At 33.8% G+C, this 25,673-nt stretch overlaps 2 protein-coding genes across 2 annotated transcripts; one reads left to right on the top strand and one right to left on the bottom strand.

Annotated features, from left to right (window-relative positions):
* Positions 1-1,331: 1,331 nt before the first annotated feature.
* On the bottom strand, positions 1,332-14,108 carry LOC6645407 (integral membrane protein GPR155). The gene is made up of 12 exons (XM_002067986.4): positions 13,246-14,108; positions 5,592-5,881; positions 5,377-5,516; positions 4,979-5,310; positions 4,749-4,914; positions 4,258-4,689; positions 4,048-4,201; positions 3,295-3,387; positions 2,845-3,229; positions 2,414-2,788; positions 2,221-2,346; positions 1,332-1,577 (listed from the first exon to the last, which is right to left on the bottom strand). The coding sequence occupies exons 1-12, from the start codon at positions 13,458-13,460 to the stop codon at positions 1,376-1,378; spliced, it is 2,910 nt and encodes a 969-aa protein (XP_002068022.2). The 5' UTR covers positions 13,461-14,108; the 3' UTR covers positions 1,332-1,375.
* Positions 14,109-14,657: 549 nt separating this feature from the next.
* On the top strand, positions 14,658-15,810 carry LOC6645406 (charged multivesicular body protein 5). Its single transcript, XM_002067985.4, has 5 exons — positions 14,658-14,862; positions 14,938-15,089; positions 15,156-15,321; positions 15,388-15,621; positions 15,686-15,810. Exons 1-5 carry the CDS (start codon positions 14,794-14,796, stop codon positions 15,746-15,748), a joined length of 684 nt encoding a protein of 227 aa, XP_002068021.1. The 5' UTR covers positions 14,658-14,793; the 3' UTR covers positions 15,749-15,810.
* Positions 15,811-25,673: the final 9,863 nt, after the last annotated feature.

The following is a 25,673-nucleotide window of genomic DNA, read 5'->3' as shown; positions in this document are numbered from 1 at the left end:
TATCAGGGCAACGACTTTTGAAATATCCTCGAAATATCAGACAATTTAGAAATTTGCCGACTTTTTTGCTATTTTACTCAATTTTTGCAGTAACAGCGACACTCTAGCGCCGCCTAACGTCCAGTTTCTGCTATTAGAAAAGTCCTTTGGAAAACTATCAAAGGACTCTTGGCGTTTTCGTATCGTTTTGGAGTTCAAAAATTTAATTAAAATGTTTTGGCTCAAGAAAAATTCATTTGAAAATGAAATCAAAACATATTAATTTTGATATCGAGAAAATTTTAAGGACTTATGAGGAATCGAAAACGTGAGCTGCCCTGTGTATGTATGTATGTATGTTCTTTCTGCTTTCTTATTTTCTCAAATCTATGATGATTTTGTTTATATTTTTGGCTGTCTTTTATAAAGCTTTGGAAAGTTTTTTCATTGATTTTGAATATATGTAGATATGGATATTTTTGCATAGCTTTTATCATCGTATGTCCATGGGGAATATATAATATATTCGATTTGCATTCAAATTGAAATCTTTATTCTAAGAAGTTCAACTTTTATTGACTTTAATTGATCTTGATCTACCCTGGGTTGCCTACATACGTAACAGGGTAAGCCTATAAGATAACGAGAAAACAAAGGGAGAAAACAACAAGCCAAGGGGAATCTGGAAAAGACAATGCAAATGACAAGCGACACAAATGCATAGTAAAAATTCTTTGTTTTTTAGGCGTTTTTTATGACGCGAGGTATATGTTATATATATTTTATTAATATATGCAGATATTTCACTATATACAATATACATACATATATATTCGTAATACATACATACATATATATATATAAACTAATGGTTATTATTTGTTTAACAAGCTGCCAAATTGTTATTACATTAACATTTGTTTTTTTTTTGTGACCTTTGAAATTGTTTGGCTTTTTTGTTTTTTAGGATATATTAGATATAGTTATAATTATTGCACTAGCTAATGGCTGCCCCCCATTACCCGCCCCTTTTCAATCGTTCTACTCTGGATAAATTCACAGCTGAGTCAACCTCTGATTTAAGATATAAGAAAAAAAAAAAAAAAAAAAACAAACAACTATCTGTAGCTAATTCAAAAATATTGTGTATACATATAAATAGATAGTAAATATTTCTTTCTCTCTCTTCCTTTCTCTCACACTCACACACACACACACACGCTCACAATTGGCTGTCTTGTGGGTGTGTGCGTGTGCGTTCCAATCACAGCAAAAACACATTACATTAGATTACATTACATTATAAACATTGATGAAAAATCTAAACAAAATCAAAACTAAATTTGGCGTAGTTGCTTTTCTTTTTGTTGTCTATTATAGTATTATCCCCCCCTTGTTAGATGCGACTACAGAAATTATATAGCAATAGTTTGTCCTCAAAATGATAGACATTGTTGATATGCCGCAATACGCGACCATCGACAAGATGACGGGCATAATGTACAGCCTCCATGCGATCCTTTGAGAGTCCCACTTCAATTAGCCAACTGACAAATTCACTGCCATAGAACACCTTACGATAGACTCGTATGCGCCATCTGAAAAATTTCAAAATTTATTAATATTTTAATGCAAATCAATTAAAAACCGTTGTATTATGTAAAATGCAAGCTTCAAGTGTAAAAAAGCGAATTAGTTTACATTAAAGTATTTCTAGCATTCATTTTATAGCTATAATTAAAAGTGATCAGATCAAATGAAAAGAAACTTAACTTCCAACTGTTTATTTCCAGAGAGAAGCTCTCTAAAAATAAATTGGCTTTGGTAAATGATGAAAAATAATAATACAAAAAAAGAATTTAAAACCATTTCAAGTATTAGAAGTTATATAAGCTATTTAAACTAACTATCATAACGTAAGGACTTTAAAAATCATTTAAAATCAATATTCTGTAGGATGTTCAGACCTTTAGGACTCTCCTTCTGGATCCGTCCGTGTTTTTATAAAATAGTTTAATAAAAAATACATTTTTTCGATCTCTGATTTTAGCAAATGTATACTCAATGTGTTTTAAATAATAGTTTGAAAAGATTTCATTTTTAAGGATCAAGATCAAGAAAAATTGGTCTTGTATTTTGCAATTTCAACAGTTTGAGATAAAATATCTTTCTAAAAAGAAGAAATTTTCCTTTTTCGTAAAATCTACACTGAAATAAGGTTACGTTGAACAAAAAACTTACCTTCTATCCTTGGCAATATCCTTTTTGCAGTTCTCCAAATGATGATTGCGAAATTGTTCGCAAATATGTTTGGTTTCTGGTCGCACATTTGACCAGTGCGGCAAACTGACCATATTGGCTCCATACCTATTGGAATATAGTTACGATTGTTTATTCTTGTCCCTCTATCATTTCTTAAACTGTCTGCACTCACCATAATTTGCGCCAGAACTTGACCAAAGGCATTAACAGTTCACCCATATCGGTAATGAATACAGCCAAAACTATTAATCCTTGACCAAAGTTAAGGAAAGCATCGAGAAAACTCAATTCCAGATATATGCCCGACATGCCCTCCATAACCAGAGTCCAAATGGATACGGCAAGGCCAACGAACATGGAGCAAAGTAAGATGATCAATAGGACGGTATGCTTTAACGTCTGATGCTCATCACAATCGCTGGTATGTTCCAATGGTTCGAGTCCTCGTCGTGTTTGATCCTCATAGCGTTCAATAATTGTCTGACAATTTTGTCGTGAAGTGCTTGGTCCACAATTGAACGAACTGCTGCACATGTGCCTACGTAATCTGTGTGAGAAAATCTCTATAAAATCATTCCAAAAGGATCAAGGATTATAACTTACTCTTTTGTATTGGGAGCTGGTTCAATTTTATCTAGATCCTTGTCAGATGTTAGATTAGTACGCTGACGATTACGATTGAGTAGATCCTCGATGTCCACGACCACAGTGCTTGTTGTAGTGGGTGTTGAGACCCTTGATCCACCACCAGAGCAACAATTGCCATTACCAGAACCACAACCACCAGAAGCTTGTGGACCAGGGCTAGTCGGAGGACAATTTCCATTTGATAACCTATTGGCTGGCACACCAGCTGCTGTTGGTATCATATCATCATCATCCGAGGATGAGGAATACGAAGTAGTTCGTACACTTTGTCTCAAAGTCGAATGATCTACATTGCTTAGCAAATTGGTTGTTGAAATTGTCGAATGAATTTCAGAAGGTTCTAAAAAAGGAATGTCAAACAATGAGAAGTTTTGCCTGAGCAGCATTTTAGAACAATTTAATTACCCGATTCTGGATTGGATAGCTCACGGGAATATGTTAAATATTTCTCGTAGCGTTTCTTATAACGTTGATGGAGAACCAAACAGCCCACAGTGACTTAAAAGATAACATTAGATAGATGCATTAGAAGAAATATGTTTTATATATAATACTTGGATATGTATACTATATTCGTAAATATTCAGATTGAAAACTTGATGGAACATCACTGAAAGACTTGTAAAATTAGCCCTTTTTTGCTTAACTCGTCAAATGCGTTTATAAATTCTCGTCATTATATATATAGACTAGACTAGAGAGAGAGAGAGAGAGAGAGAGAGAGCTGCATGAATGTATTCAAATCGACATTTCAGATCTTTAGTCTTATAATTAATCGAATGAATGAGATTGAATATTACAGATTCCTGTTGCAGTCTAAAACTTTAGAGTACTGAAAAGTTTTCATTGATCTTCAATTTGATTTAATTGAGATTAGTACTCAAAGCACACAATATATGGACTACTGAAGGTTTCTAAATGATTTAGTGATTCAATTATATTCATTCCGTCAGGTATAAATACTTGAATCACTGAATATTCTAAGTACTCAATGTTTTTGTATCATTTATTTACTCATTCATTCGGTTTCATTTATAACAATTGATAGAAGTGAGTAACTCTTTTTTGGAGAATCTTCAGATTAAACGAAATTTTGAATTTGTATTCATGCAGTCCTCTAAGACAAACTCAATTAGTAATTAACTAAAGATAACTTACCTATAAAGCACATGACAAGCAAAAATACTGAAATGGCTGCCTGAGCATTGCCATATTGAAAACTTGGATTATGTTTCTCCCCCGACATGACATTCGAATCAAAGGCCACCAATAGTCCAGAGATAAGAGCTGGTGCACCCCAAGCAAATGCTAACTGCAAGCAAATATAATATATAGAAATGATTTTAGGAAGTCATTACATACTCTTACCATATAGGGCCACAATTTGAGTACAAAACATAAGCTACGACATTGTAAAAATAGCAAAGTTATGGCCAATATGCCAGTCCACAGACGCGAGCTGTATGTGCCAATATTGAAGAGGAAGAATTGCAAATATAATGTCCAACTTTCGACATGATTCAATTTGGACCATAATATAACGCCAATGCAGCACATTAATTGTGACAAAACCAAACAGAAGGTAATCCTTTGGGGTAAACGTTTAAAACGTTTCGTCACTATCAACAGGGCCAAGACACAGCAACATGCAGCTGCTCCCGCACAACTTATGTCAAATGAGAAGGCATCCAGTTCGTGTATATAATCCAAAGGTTTCAAATTTGTCAACGATATCATTTTTGCAGAGATAAACATCAAGGGGGCCGATATGAAAGTACACAAGACCATGCTACGAGCCACCTAAAAAGATGAATCAATGTTTATTTGATTGGTATCACAAGCTATTTAGTCCTCCTTACCAATTCCACTTCAATATTATATTGTGTGGCAATGACAAACGCTCCCGGAGCAGCTGGAAATGTGCCATATAGAAATCCAAATGTGCTTAGCTCGGTTGTCTCATTGAAATTTGCACCAGCCTGCATAATATTCACAGTCTGGCGTGTCACCAAGGGTAAAACAAGGCTGTAGAAAGAACGTCAAATAATTAAAATTATGATAGCCAAATGGTGACTTTTAGATTTCTTACATTTTGACAAGTATAAGTACACCGGGTAGTAAAAATCCATGACTTTTGCGTTCTGTTCCGGTGCCGCCGACAATTTTCAATCCCAACAGGAAGAGGGCAGTGGCCGAAAAACTCTGACCAAGGACACGCAATGTGCTAGAGACAACTTCAGGCAGACCATGGGGAAATAGAAAACCACCAGCCACACCCAGCAAGGTCATCAGGAGCAAAGGATTGAAGAAGAGTGAGACAAGTGTGTTCAATACAAGAATTGTACGTTCGCCAAGGCAACGATTACGTTTGGCCATTTGCTCTGCCGGACAAGTTTCCGGACACAATGGTGGATTTCGAGCCTATAAAAACGAAGATTTTTGTAAGATTAAAATGTTATAGAAATGTTCAAAACAAATTTCTCTTACCACATCCTCTTTGTTTTTGACAATTTTTGATATCTCCAAGAGAACCAGACCAATGGGATTGAGTATGGCCAATGAAATGGGAGCCATGAGATATAAATATGATGCATATTCCGGATGAACATCCTTATAGAGTGCCATGACTAGAAATTGCGAGTGAGAAAGGGAGGGAGAGTAATGTAGATTTCCTAAAGATTGCTACTTCTGGCCTTACTTACCTATGGGATAACCAATGGCAAAATCATTACTCTGAGTGCAAAAGATGGCCATTAAGCCGGCTCGTGCATAGTTCAATGGTCTTGCCACCAGGAGAGTAATGATTAGCACAGCAAAGAATACAACTGCCTTGGATACCAGCATGGCCAAAAGGAAGCTCCAATTGACGGCACTCCAATTCAATTCGACCAGTGATAAGAATATTAACGATGGCAAGGCAAAGGTTCCCACAAATGTGCCCAAACCTTTGGTTTCCGCATTGCTGATGATCTTAAAACGTCCGGCAATGTAACTAAAATGTAATCGGATATATATATATATGTAATCGGGTATTAACAACAAAAAGGAACTGAAAATGAAAGTAATCCCAGCCACGCCCCCATTTTTTTTTCAAGTGTAATTTAAATGCAAATTGCCCCCCAGAGAGGCGCGCAAACAAAACAAAAGTGTGTAAATGTGAATTTAAACGCGGAAACTCGGCTTTAATTAAAATGTATCTTATTTGTTTCAATATACATACATATAGGTATATATTAAAAGCTATGGCTAACAAAAGCATATATACAAATGTCACACGTGACCGAACCGGTCCGGTTTTCTATACCCTGTAGTCTGTTAAGACTTCAACAAGTTTATCCAACAGATGCAAACATTTGTGACTTTATAGAGAATATTTTTTTTTTTATTATTAATAAGAGGGTCAAGAATTTAATTTGTTATCTACGATGCACTAGGCCATGGGTTTTGAGAAGATTTAAACTATATTTCAAATTTTAAAACTATTAAGCAAACTGTCAGTGGTTTAAATATTGTCGACGTCTTTCAATGATCCAAAGTAATCCAGCAGAATGCACATATTCCAAGAACTTTTGGACACTTAATATATAGGTACATGTCTAATCTAGCATATTTTGACGACAGTTCAAAATAAAGGCGAATGGGAAGACCAAGCACTTCTTACATTGCCCATGTATCATCATCATAAAAGGGCTTAAACAGATTAACCAGTTCAATCACTTACTTTTAAAGGAGTCAACAAGTTGACTTACTGATTTGTTACGACACTAGTTCACTTAAGATTGAGATGGAGGTTTAAAAGAAAAAGTCGAGCTACTAAACAAGTGGGTGAGTGAACAATTGATGGGATTAGTCTGTGAACAACGAATGAACAAGATAACCAACTCATTCACTCACTTGTTTGCTCACTGACTCAGTTGTTTAGTTGTTTTCAGTTCATTGAGTTAGTTGTCCGGAATACAATCTACTCACTACTGGGCAAGTGATTGAGTGATCAACAGTTTGTCAGTGAATCTATGAGCAATTGTTCACACTACTCACTGCAGGGTATCTTCAAGTCGCTACTTTTTACCTAAGTACGTACGGCACTTCTTTTTTTTTTTCGTAAACCAGTTGTTTAATTTAGATTTCGATGCCTCCTCTTGGCTAATAAATAAATATATTTGTAAAATGTTTATGTGTCTCACGCCCCAAAACTGAATTAATAAATTCAAATTAAAAAAAAAAAAAAAGACGCTGCACCGCCGCGTCGCAATGTCTGGCTCTGTGCGTAAAACTGGAGTACTTCCCCAAAAAAATAAATGACAGAGAGAGAGACAGAGAGAAAAAACTAGTCAAGTGACCTTAAATCGTGTGACTCAATGCAATTTATTGCATATTTGAAACATTTTCATGTTTTTCAACAGAATGCAATAACTTGAATTTGATAATGTTTACAAATCTTTTGAAAGTCTTTAAAAAATGTTTTTTTTTTGGCGGGGAGAAACCAAATTGAAAAAGTCCCCAGCATCTGTGATCTGTGGGGCTCTCTTAGTGATAAGTGCTAATTGCATTAGTCATACTGGCTGTTTTTAGGAGTTGCTGCAACAACAACAACAAGTTAGGTAAAGAAAATACATGACATAACTGATAAGATTAAATACTTGAGAGAGAGAGAGAGAGACGAAGAGGAGTTCTTGCTTTTAGTTTTGTGACCTCTTACTAAATGTGGGAAAACAATATGGAGGAAAAAAGATTGTATACTCTCTGACTCTGAGTAATAGCTGATAGTTGATTTATACATAGAGTAAATAACTTCTAAAAACAAAGCCAACCAAGTTAAATAAGCTTAGTATTTGTTTCATCTCTTTCTCTTAGATCTTTAGAAGAAATATACATATGCTAAGCTCTCAAGGCTAAGACTAACTTAACTTTCAATTGACGTAAAAGTCTAACCTTCTGTGAGTTTCTCAAGCTCATAATGTGTGTCGATTCTGTTTCTCTCGTTTGGTTGTGTCTAAAAGGTAAACAAACATTTCCTCTATTTACTCATTTAACTTGCTCGACAACAAGTGTTTCAGAATTGGTTGGAAAACAATGTTCGAAAAACAAATACACCATAACGATTACGAGGAGCCACAAGAGAAGTACTTGGTTTAGAGAATAACATAAACTATTTATCCATATTGTGGATTGTGTTGTTAATCGTTAAATGGTTTCCTTTTTGGAACTGTTTTCCTTAGTTTCCTTTTCATTCTTTTACGATAAACGACGAAACTTTTTAAAGTTTCCATTGTAATCGTTTCTGTAACATGTAACATGTAACATGTAACATATGTTTTATGAACATTCTATAAAAGAAAAATATTTGTAAAGGGTAAATTTGTAATATAAATTAAGTAATTTCCCTTGACTAAAAAATGCAACAATTTGAAAAATGAGTAATTCGAGTTGAAATCGAAAACAAAAACAAGCCTCAAATACATTTCCGATAAAATTACTCGGAATCGAAATCGGAAACGAGAACAGACGTGATTATTTATTTATTAATTATACCCTTGCAAAAAGGGTATATTAATTTTGGTCAAAAGTGTGCAACGCATAGAAGGAAGCATCTCCATCCATATAAAGTATATATTGATCAGCACGACGAGACGAGTTCAAATAGCCATGTCCGTCCGTCCGTCTGGATCAACGCAAGCTCCTTCTAGACCGTAAGAGCTACAGAGCTGAAATTTCGCATGTAGGCTTGTATATACTGCAGGCGTTGTATATCTCGGATTCAGATCGGATCACTTTATCATATAGCTCCCATACAAATGACAAAGTCACGAACTGTGACTTTTCTTAATAACTTCGTTATTTTCTGAGCTATTGTCGTGAAATTGAATATTGGTGAGTTAATTACACATATTAACGACTATGCCAAATTTGATCAGGTGACTATATCATATAGCTCCCATAGGAACGATCTTTCGAAAACAGTGACTTGTCAATAACTTCGTTACTTTTGACCCGATTACTTTTAAATTCAACATTTGTTAGTTTAATATATCTGTTAATGACTGTGCCAAATTTGATAAGGATCTGGTAACTATATCATATAGCTCCCATAGGAACGATTGGTGGAAAACAGTGACTTTGATCAATATCTTCGTTATTTCCTATGCTAAAATTGTAGGCCGTTCTTTCGGAAACATTAGCCCTTTTAGCTTAAACGTTTTTCCACTTTGATGGCTATAGGTAAGGAAAGAGTTACCAAAAATCTTGCAAGGGTATTCAAACTTTGACGCGGTCGAAGTTAGCCCCGGCCCTCTGGTTTTTTATTTGTAATAGGTCCAATCACTCATTAATAATATTATTTTTAGTAGACATTTCTCAAAAATGTTTCGCCTGCTCAACCAATAATAAAGACTTTTCAGATTTCATTTCCCTGTAAAGGGGTTTTCATTTCCTCTCGTCTCTTTGGTTTTAGTTATGGAATTCTTTTCAGTTGTTGATAAAAATAAAATGTAATCACTTCAATTAAAGCTTTTTAGCTTTAAAATTCTTTGGATAAAACACTTTCTTTTTATACTAAGTCACATCTTTTTGACATACTCTTTTTAAGGAAATCGAGAGAGAGATAGGTAAGGCTACAAACTCTTCAATTTGATTGAGACATCTGTGTCTTCCATCACAAAATTAAACATATATGTATATACGTATATTAATAATATAATTCACATGATCTGGGAAGTGCCCCTATAGAGTGAACGCTAGAGCTTATCAGTAGTTTATTTTAAATCACACATTAAATAAACACAATTTAAGTATATATAAAATACAAACAATTGCAAACCGATTTTATATATGTATATACATGTTTATATAAACATATACATTTTGCATTACATTACTTTTGGACATGATGCGTCAGTTTTCTGTTTTTGTTTGTTGGAGAGAGAGAATATTTCTATAATTGTTGAATGGAAAAAACAGTTGTTGTTGTTGTTGTTGTTGCTGCTGCAGTTGTTGCAACAACTGTAAAACGTAGTTGATATGCACTATCTAATAACTATATCTATCTACAAATATCTTAACATGAATATGGCAATTTTATTGTTCTATTGACTGGGCTCTGGTAGTCAAATCAATAATCGTTCGCTCTCTGTCTCTCTCTCTCTCTCTGTCTGTGGAGGGATTGCATAATTTAAATTACTATATTGCATCAATGCAAAGTTGATCGATTTTTTTTTCTTTTTTTGTTGCTGTTGTTGTTGTTGTTTTTGCTACTAGTAGTAGACAGAAGGTCATTTGTATAATTACAATTTAGTTGTTTTCTCGCACTCTCTAAACGTTTTTATTTTTGTTTTTACTTTCGATTATTGTTAATTGCCAATTAAATGCAGTTTAAACAATAAACAAAAAAGCGTGCAAAAAGTCAGAGGAAACTACAAAAAAATTAGACTATAAATTATAATTCGTTGAGCTAAGTTGGAAGGAGGGAGGCTTAAGGGAGATAGTAAATTTTTGTTGATTTGCCGCCTATGTAATTTTAGTAATTTTTTGATTTGAATGCTTTACGCTCTCATGACCACAAAAATTGTCACAATTCTCTTTATCTATACATCTGTATATACATATGTATATATAAGTTTGGGTCTATTAAGTTTAGGTTTATTTTTCTACAATTTAAGGCATTCTGTTTTTATCGAAGCGGATATGCAATCAATATGTTTTTTGTTGTTCTTATGACTAAACGGAAATTTACATGCAAAAGGGAGGGAAAACCTTTTTCTTTTGTTCGTCACACAAAAACCGCGGCATAAATTAAAAAACAAATTAGTCGCGAAAAGAACGAGAAAATAATGCGAATATTTTTTATAACATCCTAAACACATAAGTATACACATAATCTGAATTTGATGTTATTAAAAGCTTTTTTAAAGTATATTTTAAATATATATCCTTAAACCCCCATTGCTCTATCCAATATAGCTTCTATTGATATAATTTTTACGATCTTTTTGAAAAATGATAAATAAAATAGAATACTTAAACTATGTTATCTATCAAGATTATTCATTCAAAAAGCTATTAATGTTCGTTATTAATGAACCTCACAAACCTGTAAGGCTTCGTAAAAAGAAGATAACTTTCAGCTTCAATGATTTTTAGTTATATGCAGTTAGAATTTACATATTGATATATGGCCAAAAATTATTGATTCTGCTGTAGACAATTATATTCAAAGTCTCCCTCAAAAACAATATACATTGTAAATATTGCTTTATAAAATAAAAATCTCAGAAATTCCCAATATTAAAATCAGAAAACGTTGAAATAAATGATATAATTCACCGATTTTATGCAATTAATTAAACTAATTATAGTCCTATAGGAATTCAAGATTTATAAAAACATAAATGTAACTAATAATAATTTGCCACAAAATTTCCAAAAATAACAAAACAGAAAAAAATATATATACGTTGATTATCTTTTTTATTTATTGTATGAAGTGGTGTGTGTAGTGTGTCGAGTATATTTATGAAAGCAAACACAATTAAATGTTTAAATTAACTGCCATCGCAGACAATGAGAAAGCAAATATTCTACTATACTCTCCTATATAGTATATATTAGTCAATTTGTGGAGTGGATAGGTAGATCTGATTTCAGATGGGACAAAACAGCGTGTGGCTTCAAAATATAACTTTTGTCAAGTGCTGGGAATGAGAAACAGTTTGTATAGTCATTGAACAGGGGCATGATTAAGGAAAGCACGTAGTCACTGATAAGCTCTTTTGCGTACAAAATATATATACGTACTTACATACCCTATATATAGACAGATAGATAGGATAGTAAATTGTGTGTGGGTTTTTTTGTTTGAACTCTGAAAATGCAAATGTGTATGGAAGGGGGCCGAATAGGAGAGATAATAAGTGTAAATGAACTCACATTTAACCTCCCACTACTTACTACCAACCGTATTTAAGACCCTCAAACTCTGATATGTCACGTTCAATACAATGCGTAAATAATGATGGTCTTAAATGTGGCCTAAAGACCTAAATAACAGCTGTGTGTTAGTTAGTAACTACATATATACAAAATTGCAGCCATTTCTTCCTCCAATTATGTATGTAGTTTATGAAACTTAAGATAATTTGTGGCATAAATGAATTTAAAAATATTCCTCTCCTCCGAAAACCTACTACAAGTTATGTGTCACAAATTTTTAGCCTTTAAAAGTTTACAAAATAATGCAAATTTATGATAAATAGCTAAAATTCTTTATAGCTCAGACATGTGTGTGTCCAATATTTAAATAAATTAGTTCTATCGTTAAGGTAATCATCAATACTTTAAGCCGTAACAACAATTAATGACATTAAAGTTAAGAAATTTCAAAAAATGTTTAGATTTGAAGTTATTTTAGCTGTCGTTTCGGTTACGGTTTTAAAAGAAAAGGCAATAGGTCGTTGGATAGCACTATCTTACTTACTTTATTTAACTTTCTAACCAAAATAGAAAAACTTTATGGAAAAAAAAAATTAGATTAGTTCTGTTTTCCTATATTATAATACATTAAACTTCTAAAAATCATAAAAAAGTTTCCATAGAATAATTCCCAACAGATTCTATCAGAAATATTGGCCATTCAAAAAAAGAAATAATTCAATGAAGAATTATTTAAATATTTCTCAAGTTATTTATTTCCAGTGTTTATATACATGGAAGATCTTTTTATTGTATATCCATTCAAAGTTCGTTTCATTTATTATTCGAAAATAATATTGATGATTTTTTATAAACGTATAAACTTAAAAAACTAACAAATTAATTTACTATATATTAACAAATTATTTTACTATATATTAAGTAATTAATTTGTTCAGAAATTATTCCTAGATAATTTATGAGGATGCTGGAAGATCTTATCTCATTTAGTCTTTCTGTATATAAAATCTACAAAAACTAATCAATTTTGTTAATAACACGCCTCTATGCCTTTACTTAACTTGTTGAATATTAAAAAATTAAAAGAAGTTCAGCTTTTTAGGTCCCCTTTAAACTACGCCCTTGAATACACACATTCACAATTCTTCGAATTTCAACCCCGAATGTGCCCTATAATTCAAACTTGCATAGGTTTAACTTTGTTGTTTTTGCAAATTACATGCATAAGATAAGTTTATCGTACGCAAATTGTTCCAGAGTAATAAATTATAGAGTTTAGGTTCGACTGTACCGCGTTAACCAACTACCTTTCCCTCTGCAAATGTTTTCGCCTCTGACGCTTGTTTAGTGGGCGGCGGACTCAAAGGGCAAGCGTGGGCGTGGGCGTTTGCGTGGCTTTTTTTGACGTCATAGATTACTAATACTACTCACCCACATATGATGATGCCAAAGCATTGAACCAATGCTGGATAGAAATTTGCCATCGAAACGCCGCCATCTTCGGCGCGTGGCATGCCAACAGCGAGAGGGCTGCTGCTGGCCGTGGTGGAGAGAAGGGGAGAGGCGGGTGTGGTGGTCGTTGTGAGAGCTGCAGCTGCTGCCACCTTTGCTGCCTTCTCTTTGGCATAGTACATGAAACTATCCATTTTAGATGATTTTTACTTATAAATTGTGTTAATACAAAAACATTATTTTATTTGCTTTTTGGATTCTCTTTTTGTTGTGCTTGATTGTGGGCCTCCCCTTTGCCTCCGCTTCCTACTCAATCCGATCAGCTGACGATGCGTTTGTGACGTCAAAAGGGCCACAGGGCGCACAATTCGCGCTGTCTGGGGCAGCAATTATTGAATTTTCGCAAACAAGAGAAACAGCTTTCTTTGCACAGTAAACCAGATATATAAAATTTAAATATTATTTGATTGCTTTTTATTTACGCAGTTCTTGGCTCTTCTGCTCTTTGCTCTAATTGTTGTTGATTTATATTTTTAGCACTAGATTTCATTTTCAAAGGCAAAACAAATGCCACTCAAGAAAGACTCTCTCACAGCTGATGATCATTTCCTTCTTTCTTCATTCTTTGGTGGCTTTCTTTCAACAAAACATAAAAAAACACTCACACACACTAACAAACATATTAATTTATTTAATGAATTTTTTTGTATTTGGCTAGTTGAAGCGTTATAAAGTTTACTTAAAAAAAAAACTAAAAATAAAATTTCCCAGAATAATAAATGAACTCGTTTAAGCGCCGGCCAATGCGCTTCGTTTTAGCGTGACAACAAAACTAACTATCTTTAATTTAACCGATTTCTCATATACCCTCAGTCTGCGTATACGGTCACTTTAAATGTGATGCAAGACCCCACAGTATGAGATCTTGTTTCTACACTGTAGATAATAAAAATACTGAAAAAAATGGAATTAGCGGTTTTAGCTTTTTGAGTGCTGCATATTTCACATCCGTGTAAATATTTTACTTAAACTTTGAATAAAAGTGCAATATGTAATCATTTCATGTGCTCTGGTTTTTTTTTGCCATGAATTTTTAACGGTAAATATTAATCAAACAAATCAAATGTATAACATACACATCTAGTGAAAGTTAATATATTAAATAATTATGTGCTGTTTGTGATCATTTTAACAATTGGCTTTCGCCAATAGCATAACATAACTTTAAATAATTTTCAAAAATTTTAATATTTCAATTTTTGATTTGTTATTGATTTTCAATTAACGAAGAAAAACATAACGAACATTACGAAAAATGAAACTGACAAATTTTACATATTATCTACGTGAAAAGTAAAACTAAGGTCACATTGCGTCACACAGCTGTTGTGTTTTTTACAAAAACCCCAAGGAAGAAGCAGAAACAAATAAAAATTAGTCATCAAACAAAATTTAATGTGAATTAAATATCAATTCTAAAATTACCACATTTACCTCAGGAAAAACAATCAGAAAGCAATAAGAAAAATGAATCGTCTATTTGGACGCGGCAAGCCTAAAGAGCCTGGACCAAGCCTCAACGATTGCATCTCTGGTGTAAGTGAAAGAAAAACAAAGATTCGAAACAAAGGGAAAATGTCTCATATTGAACAATTATACATACATATGTAGGTCGATGCCCGAGCCACCAATATTGAGGAGAAGATTGCCAAGCTGGAGACAGAGCTGCGTAAATATCGGGAACAAATGTCCAAGATGCGTGAGGGACCAGCAAAGAACTCTGTAAAGCAAAAGGCATTACGGGTGCTCAAACAAAAGAAAGCGTAAGCGTAATCGTTGAATCTTTTTTCTAAAGACACGCCCCAAGCAACCTATAATCGATCTTATAGATATGAACAACAGGCCGAATCTCTGCGCAATCAATCCTTCAACATGGAACAAGCTAATTATGCGGCACAATCTCTCAAGGATACTCAAGCCACAGTCGCGGCCATGAAGGATGGCGTCAAGCAAATGAAGAATGAATACAAAAAGATCAATATTGATCAAATTGAGGTAACTGTTGCATCAATCACCGTTCACAACACACAAAAGAAGTAATGCATATTTCTGTCTGATTAGGATATACAAGACGATATGGCCGATATGTTCGAACAGGCAGATGAAGTTCAAGAGGCCTTGGGACGCACCTATGGTATGCCCGAGGTGGATGATGATGATTTGCAGGCTGAATTGGATGCATTGGGTGATGAAATTGCCTTAGATGATGATTCCAGCTATTTGGATGATGTGGTCAAGGCTCCTGAGGCACCTGACAGAGAGCCAGGAGCCGACAGTATTGTTCAACCGGGAAAGGTAAAAACAAAATTTACTAATCTCGGATAATTGAGGTGATCTAAAATGTATCTTCTATTTTTAGAGCACCATTGAAACTGATGAATTTGGCCTTCCGAAAATTCCTACCTCTTTGAAGACCACATAAATGATGTTTTTTGCATTCTACTCGTATTAAATATAAATTAATACATACATATAGAAATGAAATCTTTAAGTCTTTTTTTTTAAATGCATTTTTTTTTTGTTTTTTGGTAAACTTTGTATATGCAAGCTTTTCTATTTTCGTTTTTGTTTAATAAATAAATAGCAAACAACACATGCACACAACGAAAATTCAAAGATCACCCTTATTAGTAATGCTATACCTAAAACGAATCGTGTTGAAACGACGCTAATCAATGAATTAGCTTGTAAAACGACTAAAATTGGATGAGAGATTCTCTCTAGCGAAAATAAAATGAAAGTAAAACTGATTATATTTGGTATTGTGTTCGACTTGTTTGTTAGCCACATTCTCTGAGCAAATGATGGCCAACTTGCTATGGCGAAGATCCATTCATAAAATTGTTGCTATAAAGTGTAACTTCTAAAAAGATCAAATTTTGATGTTTCAAGGGAATGCAATAATGATGTTTAGGAGTCTACATAAGAAATTTGGAAATTATATGCACTTGTATATTGTAAGGCTTATGTATGTAGAAGACGATATATACATCAGTAAATATACATACAATAATCAAATGCAACAAAGTAAGACGTAAGAAGCTAATTTATAAATTAAATTAGATTTTAACGCATATTAAGTGCATAAACGTTGGTAAGTTGTTGGAGTATTTCATTGTTTTCGGTCTTAAAAGTTAGTCTATAGATTAAAAAAGTTAGTCTATGGGCTTAAAATAAGGTAGTTGGGTAGGTTACGATCAGCTCAAAATTAATTTAAACCGTTTAAATTTTGTAAGCTTCTTTCTCTTTGTTTCGGTTACCAAAACGGTGAATACCGTAACGCAGTAGTTTACAATTAGCGAACAAAGTTACAAACAAAAAATTTAAAGAGAAAAGAAGATTCATTGAAAAAGCGCTTGACTAAAATATGATTGTTCTCTTTTGCAAGGACTCACTCTCTCACCTTCTCTCTCTCTCTCTCTCTTAAGTGCAATATGCAATAATTCTCTTACTAGTCTGCTATGCCACACATACTCTCGCTTTTCAAGTGACTTCTCTTCCAGCTTGAGTTCTCCCATACACAATACTCTCGCTCGGTATGCGCCTCTCTTTTTCTCTCGCTCTCTGATGGATAAGTGAGCTTTGAAGTTCATAGCATGAACTTGAGGCAGTCGCGCGTGTTGCTGCTATATCTCTCTTTCTCATTGTGTGCGAGTGTGTGTGTGTGTATGCAGTGGCGGATCTACGGGGGGTGAAATAGGGGAAATTTCCCCCCCCAAAACTCCGAGTCGGATAGAATATCAGATTTTGGTTGACAAATTCAACTACTTGTTTGTGCGTGGATTGCGAGACTTTTTGTGAATATATTAAGTTCATATGATATACTGCCAGATTTCACCACAAGTTAGATCACATCAAAGTAAAGGAGCTTTTGTTTTTCGAGTTCATTTCAATTTATATTTAAACTAATTGTAAGTACTGTGCAATCGATTTATGCAATAGTATAGCTATTGTTTGTCGCTACTGAGTGCTGAAGCGTTCAATCTATGGAATGCCCTTCTTGGCACATGAAACGTTCTAGAAAATGGTGAGTATAAACATATGCGTTTTTCTGGGATGGCCATAGTGGCTCTGAAAAATTATCCCTAATGAGTGATTAGAAAAAATGTTCATAGAGTTGATTAATTTCAGTCTCGCCAGCAGCCTTCGATTGCCACTTTTTTTCAACCTCTCAAAAAAAAAAAGTTAGAAGACGTCGCTTCTGATGAAACGTATCATGTTGACGAAGATCAAGTTTCGGATACTACTTCCGAAAATAATACTACATTGACACAAGGATATGACAATGTTAAGGATATGACATCAAACGAAAATACAGATTTAATCAACTGTTTAATTCAACGATTCGGCATTCTACTTAAGGAACCAGAAAAACTTTTGCACCTGAGACTCAAAGGAGAAATGACCCACTGGCAGTACTTTTGGAAAAATAAAATAACCCAGATTTCTCCGAAAAACTCTGCGATACCAGTTAGTGCTTTGGAAACATTGGAACTTTGCGACAAAGATGTCTATCCTACAATTCACGCTTTGCTCAGAATTTTATGTACACTGTGCGTCACAAATGCAAGCGCCGAACGGTCCTTTTCAACCTTGCGACGTATGAAAACATGGCTAAGAACAACCATGCTACAGAATAGATTGGTAGGCCTAGCACTGCTGAATATTCATTATGACATTGAAGTAAGACCAGAAGATATCATTCAACGGTTTGCAAATCTAGGAGCACACCGAATGGTTTTGTAATTTATGTTTGAGACAGCAACTTATTTGTGTTATTAATCTCATTAACGTATATTCTTTGATGAATTGTAGATTTGTCATCTACGCGTAATATAATATACCAAAAATCCAGTTTGAAAACACTTCTATGTATGTATGTATATATTATTTTTGACTTAGTGTAATAAAATGAAATTTTTTCCATACTTGGTCTACAAAAATTTTTGTCTTCGATTTCCCCCCCCAAAATCGAATGCACGGTCCGCCACTGGTGTATGTGTGAGCAGTGCACTGTGCGCTGCTGGTTGCTGTTGGCGCTGCCGTTGCTTGTGTGCAAAAATACGTTCGCCGTTTAGTCTTCATTTGACTGCTGTAACGGACGGTCGCAAATTCCCCCCCAAAAAAAATAAGGCAGAATCAAAACAAAGCAAACAAAATAGAAAAGCAAAATTGAATATAACTAAAAACAACAAAAAAAAACCTTCGCTTAAACACAACAAAAAAACAGCAACAACAAAAATCAATTGTAACAAAAATAAAAATACAAACAAAAACCGTAACTGTGACTGCAGCGTAGAACCGCGCGCGCTTTCCTTTTCCTCCCACTTCATCGCCTTTGAAAGAAAAACAAAAACAAACCAACAACTACAGCAAGTAACTGTTACCCCGTCCCGTTTTTCCCCTTCCGTCGTCGTCGTTGTCGTCGTCGTCGTCCCTCTTTTTTTTTTTTTGTTTTTATCTAACACTGTCTACGCCACCGACGTTGTCGTTGTCACTGCCACCGCCGCCGTCACCGCGACGCGTTGCTAATTAACGGAATTGCATTCGCTTTGGTCGGTCGCTCCCAAAAGCCCGAAAAGTGAATCGGCTGCATCCTTCTTCTTCTTCTTCTTCATCTATAACTCGAATGTGAAAATGCGTTACAAAATGAAAACATGAAAGGAAAATGCGATCGATCCTCCGATTTGCGACATGGAGATGGCCAACTATGAAACACAAATTAAGCAACAACATTAACTAAAAGAAAAACAAACAATAATAATAACATTAAAAAAAAAAGCAACAACCCCCCTGCCCGCCCACCCCCTTGCTGCCCCTTGTAACGTAAGCTGCCAACCAATTTTTTACCTGCCTTAATCCATTTTGTGCCTCAAAGTGTGCCTAAACAACAACAAAATATAACAAAAAGTTTTTACAAAGAAAGAAGAAAAAAGCAATTTTTGGAAAATCATTTTTACAACCGTATTTTTTTCACATTTTTTTCTTGTTGATCGTTAAAAAGTTCAGAATAATCGGAAACAATTAATTAACTATATGAATAATAATTAATATAAATATTACAATTATAATAATAATAATAAATTTATTAATGTATGGTTGCTGCCAACACAATGGATATATCTCAAATTGGATTACTTTTACTTGAAATGGTAAGTGAGAAATTGCCATCGAGATTATTATAGAACAGATCACTCATACGCAACGTTGCATTCGCCATTATGGCGGAGTTGCTGCTGCATATGAGCCGCCGAGCGGAGCCGAACCGAGCCAAGTGACTGAGTGAGTGAGAGAGCGAGATAGGGAGAGAGAGAGAGAGAGAGAGAGAGAACGAGCGAGTGAGCCAACTAGCTAGGGAGACTGCAAATAGTGGTAGAAGGAGGAAAGGCCGAGGTAGAGACGAAAAGAGAGGAACGCAACAGATACAGGAAGCATAGACACATATCAAGAAAGCTTTTATTTCGTCATCAAAATACACATAGTTGAAGAGAAAAAAACAAACAAAAATTAAACATATTTATTGCAAATTGCAACTGCAACTTGCTAAATGAAACTGAAGGCAATGCCTTCTGGAGAAACTCCTTTTTTTCTTTTTTGTTGATACTCCTCAAAGTTGTTAGAGATCAAAAAGAAAATCGAATATCAATCGATTACTGCATCTTTATAATTTTCTAACAAAGAGTATGAGAGCTTTTCCATTCTTTGTTTTCGAATTTCTTTATAATATGTTTATGAAATGAAAATATTGTTATTTTTAAGCCAAAAGTTATGAAATTTCTAATCTAGTTCTACTATGTTTCTATTTTAAAACCTAATCAAAATGGGATTTAAGGTTAGTTAGTTATCAAAATCTTGGTTTAAGAATCGAATATTTATTACTTTCTTATTCGTAAATTTCACTTATTTTCCTAATAAGTTACTTTGTATTAAATTTTTTGTTCTTTGTTTTATTTCTGTTCTCAGAATAAGGTGACTTATTCAGGTTATTTTAAATAAAGAAATGCTACAGTTTAAGGCTCAGAATGTAGTTATATATACCTTATATATATAATTAAAACTTTAAATACTTGAAATTAGATAAATGTATCTACAAAAAATAGATTTTTTAATCTGTCTTGGTATAAAATTGAATCCTATTGAGTCACCAGTGCGTATACATAATATTTCATCATGCAGTTTTTTTAGCTTAATTTATATATTGCAATGTAAGAGCAAGAATTCGCTTTTCGAGTGTCATTTTTTGTTTAATTTAATTTATTAATTTTCTTATTTTTCTTCTATTTTGTTTTTTTTTTTTTACGTTATTTTGCTAATAAAATCATTCAATTTTTATTGGCCATATCCATTCAAATGGTTAAACGTCTTAGGTAATGACAATTAATGATAAAAAGAAAAACGTTTTCTTCTTTCTCAATGAGTCATTTGATGAGGGGTCATGGTAAATTCGCTGAATCTCTCAATTTATGCAATTGAGTGAAAATATGTTGATTTTCGATAATTATAATTTCTGCATACTTTTCGAAATACAAAAACCAAGTCTAGAATTTCAATTCTGCCAAAGTCACAGAGAGCCAATGTCCCAGTTACAAGACAAAAAAAACCAAATGAAGAAGAAGCAGAAGGTGGTACATAAATTGAATTGAGTTTGGTTTTTAAATTCGATACAATAAAACTGCTAAGACTAGCATAAATATAAAATAAATTATTGTCGTTTTTATTTATCAAGTCAATCAATTTGTTGTTTTGTTTCATTTTATGATTTTCACATGCATATATATATATGTATATGCGAACGTGTGAGTGACCTTCGACACGAGTGATAGATGACCTGCAAAAAAAAAAAGAAAAAGAAAAAAAAACCTGTGAAACTTCTTCTTCTTCGAAGCCAAGACCCATTTCCCTTTATGCAAATTAAACACACACACACACACACACAGAAAATACTGACCAACCTCAAATACACGAATTCATCGTTTCACCGCCAAATTTGCCAAATCAAAATTCATGAAAACAAGAAGAGAAGAGAAGAGAGTAGTACATTAGCCCTGAAATCGATTTGTTGATAAGAATCGTCATTTGAATCGTCAGAGTCTTCCCCAAGGCTCTTATATGAAGGGGGGGAACAAGAGAAAAAAAAAAAAATGAACGAAACAAAATTCTTGCGCTTCTATTTGTTTTTGTTGTTTTTTTGGCGGCATTCTTCCTTATCTAGCGTAGCAAAGTCAGCGTTTTGCATTTGACACACACACGCACTCACACACACACACACACTGACTCAATATCACATCAAAATCGAATCAAATCAAATCAAAAAGAGAGTCCCAGAGTCAAAAAAGAGACGAAGTGAACAAAAAAAAAAAAAAAACTTTTGCAAAGGCAATGAACGCGAGCTTTTGGCATTTTCTTCCGATAACGGGCACTACTCATACACACTGTCGCTCTCCCTCTCTTGCTCACTCTCTCAAACACACACACACACATGTCGTCTAGTTTGCTCAGTTTTTCCTCCCATGTCGCTTGACCCTGGCCTGCTATTGAGGCTCTCTAGACACATTCGGAGGCCAATACAAAGCGCAACCATTCAAAATATATACTAAGTATTATTATTATTATTATTGTATAGTATGGGTCGGTCTGTCGTTTGTCTATATAGCTAGGCTCCTCTATGCATATGTGTGTGTGTGTGTGTGTGCGTATGTGTCTCTGTTTTGTAAAACTATTCGCCATTATGTGTAGTTAGTTTCAGTTGTGTGAGTAATTGTTGTTGTTGTCAACTAAAACTAAAACTGTGGCGGGGTTTTTTAAGTTTAGGCTAGGTCGTACACACACACACACACACAGACACATCCAGAGTAGATAGGTAACCCCTTGCAACCCCCGCCCCCTTCAAAACATATCATGATGGTATGTGGCCTAGGTGAAAGGAGAAACGTATGAAAGGTTTTCTCAAAAAGAAAACTTGGTTATTGAAATGATCTAATAAGTGAACGCCGGCGTCGTTGCCTCAATGACAAACGATGAGAAATTTACACTGAATTAATTCCCTGTTTCCGAATTCCATTTAGACGACAAGCCGACCTCAACTATAGTAACTGGAACAACAATTTGAAGCATGGTCTTAGGCAAGAGCGCTCTACCTTAACTTTAATTGGGGTTTTAGGATAAACCTATAATGCATCGACTTCAACTTCCTTGGATATCTCTCCTAAGTGTACTTTAGCTTACTTTTTGTTGATTGCCGATCTCTTAATCAATCCTATAGACATGGGAATCAGTAAACTATCAGTGTTCCTCGATTCAAGTTATAAATTTCGAGTATAATGAAAATTTGATTTAATTTTTTCAATTGGGCTTCAAATCTCATGATGATTACTTGAATTTAGTTTGATCCATATTACTTAAACTAGTAACGCATTTTTCTTCAGTCTTCTAAATATTCAAGCACTGGAATTCTAAGAATCCATGAAAGTTTAATAATAATATTTTAATGCTATGAGATCTTGACTTTTTCATTTGATATCATTTGGACTAAAAGTTAAAACACAGAAATAAATTTTGATTCTGGCTTCTCCTCTTCTTTTTTGTCAGATTCCTCGATAAAATGCAGTTGTTAATACTAATTTAAGCTATAGCTTAAGGAAACTTAAGAGTTTTAAAACAAATTGTAAAAAAGATAATGCTATTTAATTCAATTGATTATTCACAACAATACAAATAGAAGTCAGAGTAATAAGTAATAAAGAAAGAAAAAAGTCTCTGGCAACTCTTTTTCGGTTATTTTGTGCTTTAATTTTGATAACATGACGTATACTTGATATTACGTATATCTAACCTTAGAGAAATATAACGTATACGTAATAAAGAAAAAGAAGCATATAGGTTGTCTAGACTTTGCTGTAGGGCAGGCAATAACAAACAAACCTTGATATTCTCTCTCTCTCTCTCTCTCTCTCTCTCTCTCTGTCTCTCTATTCCTCTCTCCCTTTTTTGAGCCTTGTGCCTCTGCATAAGAAACAAGTTCTAAAAAAATGATATCGTATGTAAAATATGTGTGTTATATGGCATATCAGAAAAACCCCCCCACACATGGACACACACACACACACACCAGCAGCAGATATATTTCGTGCCAATGAAGTTTTTTTTTTCGGTTTTCCATTGAAGAGACAAAACTCTTGTAAGTCTATCTCTTTTGCTCTTATTTTAGGGCACTTGTCGTGGAGTTGAGTTGAGTTGAGGTTGGTTATACATATATATATGTATATATTTCTGTTTCTGTTTTTTTGGCTGTGTTTAACCTTAAGTCACGTTTGTATTTTTGTAGGTCTGCGACCGCTACTACGTTGATTTGTTGGCATTCTGTTTCAATTTCTGTTTCTGTTTCGGTTGCTATTTTGCTGTGTTTTTTCTGTTTTTGTTTGCTGTGCTGTGCTTGCGGCAAGTTCAACAAAACATTAACGATCCAAAAATCCAGCAAAAAGCACATACTGCTGGCTCAACTCTATCACAGTCAATCAGAGTCAGATGAGCGAGCACTTCTCTTCTCTCCTTTCCTTTCCCCCTTCAGTCTTTGCTTCAGTTTCTGCTACTTCTTCTTCTTCTTCTCTCTACCCACAACACACAATTCGGCACATTGAGGTTCAAGGCAAATTCACGAATTAAACGCAAACGCGCTCCAACTTCGTCGACTCCGCGCAAGGCCAAGTGCAAGCCCCGCCGCGAAGTGGAGTGGAGTCGTGGCTATATTTTGTTTTTGTTGTTGTTAATTATGCATGCTTTAAGAGTCAACAAAAACAACAACAACAACAACAGCAGCAACAAACAGCAAAAAGGCTGGCCAACAAAGCAAAAAATTTACTGCATAGGCCTAAAAATGGCAAGTGATGTCTATCAATAATGTCTCTGTGTTTCGTTTTCGGTTTCGCTTTCTGGGTGTGTATGTGCGTGTGTGTGTGTGTGTGTGTGTGTGTGTGTGTGTGTGTGTGTGGCCACTAGCACGTGCCCAGTTGAACATTTAACCACTATAATACAATATTAAAACGTCTATAAAAAATGATATATTATGAATATTGTGAGCAAGGTTAATTTAAAAACTTAACACAGTCAACACATCGTTACACTATCACATATAGAGAAACTCACTAAAAGATCTTTAGGCTAAAGCACTTTTTCTTTTAATCTACCAAGTTATCAAAGAAACAAAACCCCTACTATAGTTCCCCTGGTTATATTCCAAATTATTACTTAATTTAAGAATTTACACTTATGTTAAGTTAAATAGTCTTAGTTTTATGTATTTTAGCTATAGTTAAAATTAAAGTTTTCGGAAAGTAAAATCTATTTAATAACTCTATGAGAAACTTCCAAAATAGGCACAAAAAAAGTAATAAAAAACTACCATTTAAAGCAAACAACAGAAATACTAAACTGTATATTAACATCCTCTAGTTACACTAAATTTGCATATCTAGAACTCTTAATCTATTCACATTGTTTAAATTAATATAACTCTTTTAAGAGGTTTAGGAAGGTGAAGGAAAATCTTAAAAAAAAAAAATACAAATTTTGCAGTTACATATATCTTAATAGTTACTACTATAATATTATTAAATAATAAACAAAATGTATAAATATTTCTGTAAAATCAAAAACTGTTTCTTTAAATATGTGAACAAGAAGAAATTTGAGCAGTTTATGTAAAAAAATATAAAAATTCTTCAATCTTTTCATTTTCATTTCTACATTGACAGACCCTTCAAGCGAGGAAATGACATTAAAGACTATATTTCATCTTTTAAACTGCTTAAATTTTGACTTTCAATACATATTTATCCACTCTGAAAAGATCATTGACCCTCCAAAATCTATACCTCAAAAGGGAGACTTTGATCCACATTTAGGTGGATCATAATGTAGTTAAGCAGATGTTTTCAGAATAATCTATCTATAATTCATTATCTTGATTTAGAAACATTCATGGATAACAGGAAGCAAATCCTTTTATCACTTATTTTAAAACCACATTTTGTCTTGAAAATTGCCATGTCTAAAACATAAAACCAAAATAGAGTATAGAATAGACTATACAATTTTGTAAACTATCAAAGAAAACAGTCGCAGAAAAGAATACCTTGTGATAATATGAAAACCTTTTTTTTTATAAATTCATCAAGAATTCAATGCAAAAGTTTACTAATCTTATCTAAATATTGTTGTACTAATCATATGCATAAATTGTAGATTGAATTGAATAGGTTATTCTATTTATAATATATGCTCCCTTTATGACATATATTTTGTGCTGCCCTTGAAAATATTTATTCAAAAACCCTAACAAAAACAAAAAG

This window comes from Drosophila willistoni (genome assembly GCF_018902025.1).
Source record: "Drosophila willistoni isolate 14030-0811.24 chromosome XR unlocalized genomic scaffold, UCI_dwil_1.1 Seg143, whole genome shotgun sequence".
Lineage (NCBI taxonomy): Eukaryota > Metazoa > Arthropoda > Insecta > Diptera > Drosophilidae > Drosophila > Drosophila willistoni.
Note: the sequence above shows the minus strand (reverse complement) of the source record. Positions and strands in the feature narration are given on the sequence as shown.

What these genes read in the sequence shown, in the direction of transcription:
- LOC6645407 (XM_002067986.4), bottom strand. Translation starts at nt 13,460, where the DNA reads ATGGATAGTTTCATGTACTATGCCAAAGAGAAGGCAGCAAAGGTGGCA. An exon ending in TTTGGCATCATCATATGTGG is followed by an intron (nt 5,882 to 13,245) that starts GTGAGTAGTATT and finishes ATTACATTTTAG; the next exon opens with TTACATTGCCGGACGTTTTA. An exon ending in GATATTGCCAAGGATAGAAG is followed by an intron (nt 1,578 to 2,220) that starts GTAAGTTTTTTG and finishes GAAATTTTTCAG; the next exon opens with ATGGCGCATACGAGTCTATC.
- LOC6645406 (XM_002067985.4), top strand. Translation starts at nt 14,794, where the DNA reads ATGAATCGTCTATTTGGACGCGGCAAGCCTAAAGAGCCTGGACCAAGC. An exon ending in TCAACGATTGCATCTCTGGT is followed by an intron (nt 14,863 to 14,937) that starts GTAAGTGAAAGA and finishes ATACATATGTAG; the next exon opens with GTCGATGCCCGAGCCACCAA. An exon ending in TCAATATTGATCAAATTGAG is followed by an intron (nt 15,322 to 15,387) that starts GTAACTGTTGCA and finishes CTGTCTGATTAG; the next exon opens with GATATACAAGACGATATGGC.